This window comes from Odontesthes bonariensis, chromosome 4 (assembly GCF_027942865.1).
Source record: "Odontesthes bonariensis isolate fOdoBon6 chromosome 4, fOdoBon6.hap1, whole genome shotgun sequence".
Classification (NCBI taxonomy): Eukaryota; Metazoa; Chordata; class Actinopteri; order Atheriniformes; family Atherinopsidae; genus Odontesthes; species Odontesthes bonariensis.
This window is the reverse complement of record NC_134509.1, coordinates 42957376-42961665: the sequence shown is the minus strand read 5'-3', so window position 1 is coordinate 42961665 and position 4290 is coordinate 42957376. Positions and strand designations below refer to the sequence as shown.

Here is a 4290-nt window from a genome sequence, read left to right as displayed (position 1 = left end):
TATGATGAAACATTTCAGCCGTGATAGCATGACATGGGGCGTAGCTACCGACCACCACACACCTCCGTCAGATGTGTTCTATAGAAACCATGAAAAGACCCGACCTCGGAGAAGGAGCTAAATGGTTATAACTAAGGGAGATAGCCCCGAGTTCCTGTATGTCCGAACACGGGAGAAAACGGCCCCGCGGATTAAAAGGTTATTAGAACTGCCAATGGTTCCTACAGTCCGAAAGCGGCTATAGACTCATTGGGTTAGCTGTCCCTTGCAGCAGATGCTCTCTACCTTCTAATTCATGGTAAAGTAATGTAATGTATAAAGGATAATGCTGAATGAAAATTGTATCAAAAATACTAAGTGCAGTGGAAGCAGGCCGGGGTCTGTAAAGTGAAATTTTGTTGCCGATTTAATTCTTTTTATTTTTTCCCTCCTCTGTTAATCTCTTCTGTTAGTGTCAGATCTATTGTCTTCTAAGCCCCTTCTGCTGCTCTGTACACACACACACACACACACACACACACACACACACACACACACACACACACACACACACACACACACACGCCATTTCATAGATTAACATTCATTTTGTGGAGACTTAACCTAAACCCAACCATGACCACAACTTGCCTTTATTCTATAAATATTATTCTGTTTCAAGTGTTTTTATTGTGTCGCATGTTCAAAACAGTGATGCACAGCTGTGAAGTGGAAATTATGCCTTGTTTCAACTGTATAGCACTAAAACTAACAAAAATGGGAGAAAATAAGTAAAACGTTATCAGAAAGTTAACCAAAAAAAATCTTTTTTTTTTAAAAGATCTTTGAAAATAAAGAAAATCTTACATCCTGGAGTTGCCACAAAATGGAGATATTTCTAGAATGATTTTACCTGCAGTGTTGGGTAACATGAAGCTCTACTGAGTAGGGCTGTCAACGAATATTCGAAGTTCGAATTCGAGTTCGAATAGTATCCCAAAAAGCGAATTCGAACGTGAAAATTAATATTCGAATGTTAAAAAACACTCCCGCGGTACAAGCGACAAATTAATATTTGAATGTGAAAAAAACACTCCCGCGGTACAAGCGCCTCCATCTGCTTTGTGAATGAGCCTCTGACTGTTCGCGATGTCTCTCGCTTTAAGCTCATACCGTCTCTGCTGTAATCTGATACTGTAAGACTACAGCGTAATCTGATTGGCTACTGTACTACTGTACGTGCATATGCGCGGGAAATTTCAACAAACCACTGCAGCGCAAACACAGAACATAGCTACGTAATGATGTACTGTACAGTACACATGCCCGCGAAATGTAAACGAATCACATCAGCGCAAAAACCAAAACACAGCTACGTCATGATATTAGATACATAAGGTTACATGAAGAAACAAAGTTGACAGATGAAAGATGGCCGAAAATGCAGCATGCAACGCGACAGACGTGGGGAGGGAAATTAAAACCCCCCGCAATCTTACTAGCTCCGTATGGAAATTTTTCGGGTTTTGGGCCGAACGGGGGAAAATTCTGGAGCCAAGACACAAGGTGATATGCAAGGTGTGTAAAGTTGAGTTGGCATACCACTCCACTACGAGCAACATGTGGGCACATCTGTCCACGGCACACCCGGATGACCTTGCCCGTGTAGAAGGTGGACCATCAGCTAAACAGCCACGGCTCGACTCCTTCCTTAAGCCCACTGCCACAAGCTCACTGGCAGCACCAAGACAGGAGGCCATCACCCAAAAATTGGTCAAATTTGTCTGTAAAGGCATGAGGCCGATAAGTGTTGTGGAGGATGAAGGTTTTAAAGAGTTCTGCCGAGAGATGGAGCCCAGGTACCGTGTCCCCAGCCGTGGGACTGTCACACAAAGGATAGCGGACCTGTACAACCGCACCGCAGATCAACTGAAGCTGTCGATTCAGGGGAAAAACGTGGCTCTTACCACGGGTGGACATCTTTAACAACAGCATCGTATGTCACCGCCACGGCCCACTGGATTAATGATGACTGGGAGATCATCAACAGCGTTCTGCAAACCAAAGAGCTCAAGGTGAGCCACACAGCGGAGAATGTGAGCCAATGTCTTACAGACATCTTGGACGTTTATGGCCTAAAGAGGGAGTCGGTCATCAGTGTCACAACTGACAATGCCTCCAATTACGTAAATGCCATCGAAAAACACCTTGAAATGGTAAATATACCATGTGTGGCACACACAATTAATTTGGCTGTGAGGAAAGGGCTCGGGGTCAGAGCCATTGAAATTCCCATCGCTAGGCTTAAAGTGGCGGCCTCGCACTTCAGTAAGTCATCAGCAGACAGTTACCTCCTTCAGCAGAAACAACAGCTCCTCGGACTGAAGACGGAGAAGCTGATCAATGACTGTCCAACGCGCTGGAACAGCACTTACGACATGGTGTGCCGAGCATCAGCGCAGCAAGCGGCCGTGTCTGCGGTCATCTTTGAGAGGAAGCTGTCTCGAATAGAGCTGACGACCAGCGAATGGTCCCTAATGGAGAAGGTGAGCTTCTTAAATGCCCATTGTGAATGCAAAGCTGTTGTTATATGCCAGTGTGTCCAAACATGTATTATAATCAAATAATAGGCCTAATAATAACAATTATTATTATTATTATTATTGTTGTTATTATTTATTAGGCCCTATATTAGGCCTATTAGGGTCTATTAGGCTGTCATTGCGTATTATTAGGCCTATTATTATTATTATCATTTACTTTTTATTTTTCTAATGACACCAATACATTTTATTTACTTGTTCATTGCAGGTGCAAGAGATCCTGAAGCCCTTCAAAGTGGCGACCGAAGCGCTGTCTACCGATGCCTACCCAACAGCGTCGGCGGTCTTGCCAATCATTCATGTTCTGCTGGCACAGCTCAAGCGAACAAGCGAAGGAGAACCGACAGCGCTGCTAGAAATGAAGGCAAGAATTGCGGCAGACCTCGGGAAGCGATATGGCGAGGAACAGGGCCCACACATCCTACTCAACAAAGCCAGTTATCTGGATCCTCGTTTCCATCAACTCCATCATTTGGAAGAGGATCAGAAACGCCAGGTGCATCTGGCAGTGTTGGAGGAGATGAAGGAGGCGAATGTGGGAGGAGGGGATGAGGCTGCCGAAAGGCCACGCGAGCAGCAACCCAAATCGGCTTTGTCGGCCATGGAGAGTTTGTTTGGAGGCATGTGCGACACCCGCCCCCAAAACCAGGACATCAGTCTGCTGCTCCAAAAAGAGATGGCCATGTATGTTCAGGAATCCCCCATACCCCCTCAAGACAATCCACTCGTGTGGTGGAAAACGTCGGGCGGCAGATACCCTCACATTGCCCAGATGGCCAAAAAATACCTGTCTGTCCCCGGGTCATCAGTGCGCTCGGAACGCGTCTTTTCCTCCGCTGGGCACATTGTGCACAAAAAGAGAGCAGCCTTGGCCCCTTCAAATGTGGACTATCTGGTCTTTTTGGCGAATAACCTGTAAGGCAGGAGGCAATGCACTTATAGTAGGCTAAATTGCAGTAATTTTTTTTTCTTTTTTTCGTTTCGTTCATCAATCAAATCATCAAGAATAAGAACGTGTTTGTAAAAACTTGTGATTTTTTTGTAATTGTGTTCGAATATTTTGTTAACGTTATAGCCTATGCAGCATCATTTGTGGGATGATTTACATGATGCATGACATGTCTGTTGATTCATGCTTTACACAGTTTAGGCCAAGTTGTTAAGGCCATGTTTTGTCCACTTGAGCGTTCCTTCTTGTCGTTTAAAAATGCACAGAGTATAGGTGGAGCAAGAGAAATTGAAAGTTAATGTTATAGGCTAAACTATTGTGTAAACGTTGTAAATTGTGCTTAAATAAATTAACAATGATATATCTTTGGGTTGTTTTGTCCTGGGTTCGAATTATAGGCTAACTGTGATTATAGGTCTCCTCTCCAAAAAACCTAATAAACAAACAAAAAAATAAACCAAGCACCAAGCCACGCTCTCCTGGTTCAACTAGCGGATAGTAGGACTATCGTAGACATAATTATGCAAGTATATGAGATTCCCTAAACCGATTTATTTGGCTTCTGTGGACAAAAATCCTGGCGACACGCCACTGATCAATCAACAAGGCAGTGAGGCACCGCGGGCGCAGTTTGTTCATCTTTGTTAACTCGTCTGTGTCATTGCGAGCCAAAAAGCCCCTTTCCCATTCCGCAAATGTAGGGAAAGCAGTGCCGCTTGCGATGATGGTTATAAAGTTTTTTTTTCCCTTGAGTATAAC

The 4290-nt window shown here is 44.2% G+C and overlaps 1 protein-coding gene across 1 annotated transcript; it reads left to right on the top strand.

Annotated features, from left to right (window-relative positions):
• Nucleotides 1–1599: 1599 nt before the first annotated feature.
• LOC142379174 (E3 SUMO-protein ligase ZBED1-like) lies at nt 1600–3501 on the top strand. The gene is made up of 3 exons (XM_075464305.1): nt 1600–1855; nt 1972–2525; nt 2791–3501. The coding sequence occupies exons 1-3, from the start codon at nt 1600–1602 to the stop codon at nt 3499–3501; spliced, it is 1521 nt and encodes a 506-aa protein (XP_075320420.1).
• The last annotated feature ends 789 nt before the right edge of the window (nt 3502–4290 follow it).

Coding starts and splice junctions, on each gene's coding strand:
- LOC142379174 (XM_075464305.1), top strand. CDS start 1,600: ATGTGGGCACATCTGTCCACGGCACACCCGGATGACCTTGCCCGTGTA. Junction 1,856..1,971: donor CAGGTACCGTGTCCCCAGCC/GTGGGACTGTCA, acceptor CTTTAACAACAG/CATCGTATGTCACCGCCACG. Junction 2,526..2,790: donor AATGGTCCCTAATGGAGAAG/GTGAGCTTCTTA, acceptor TGTTCATTGCAG/GTGCAAGAGATCCTGAAGCC.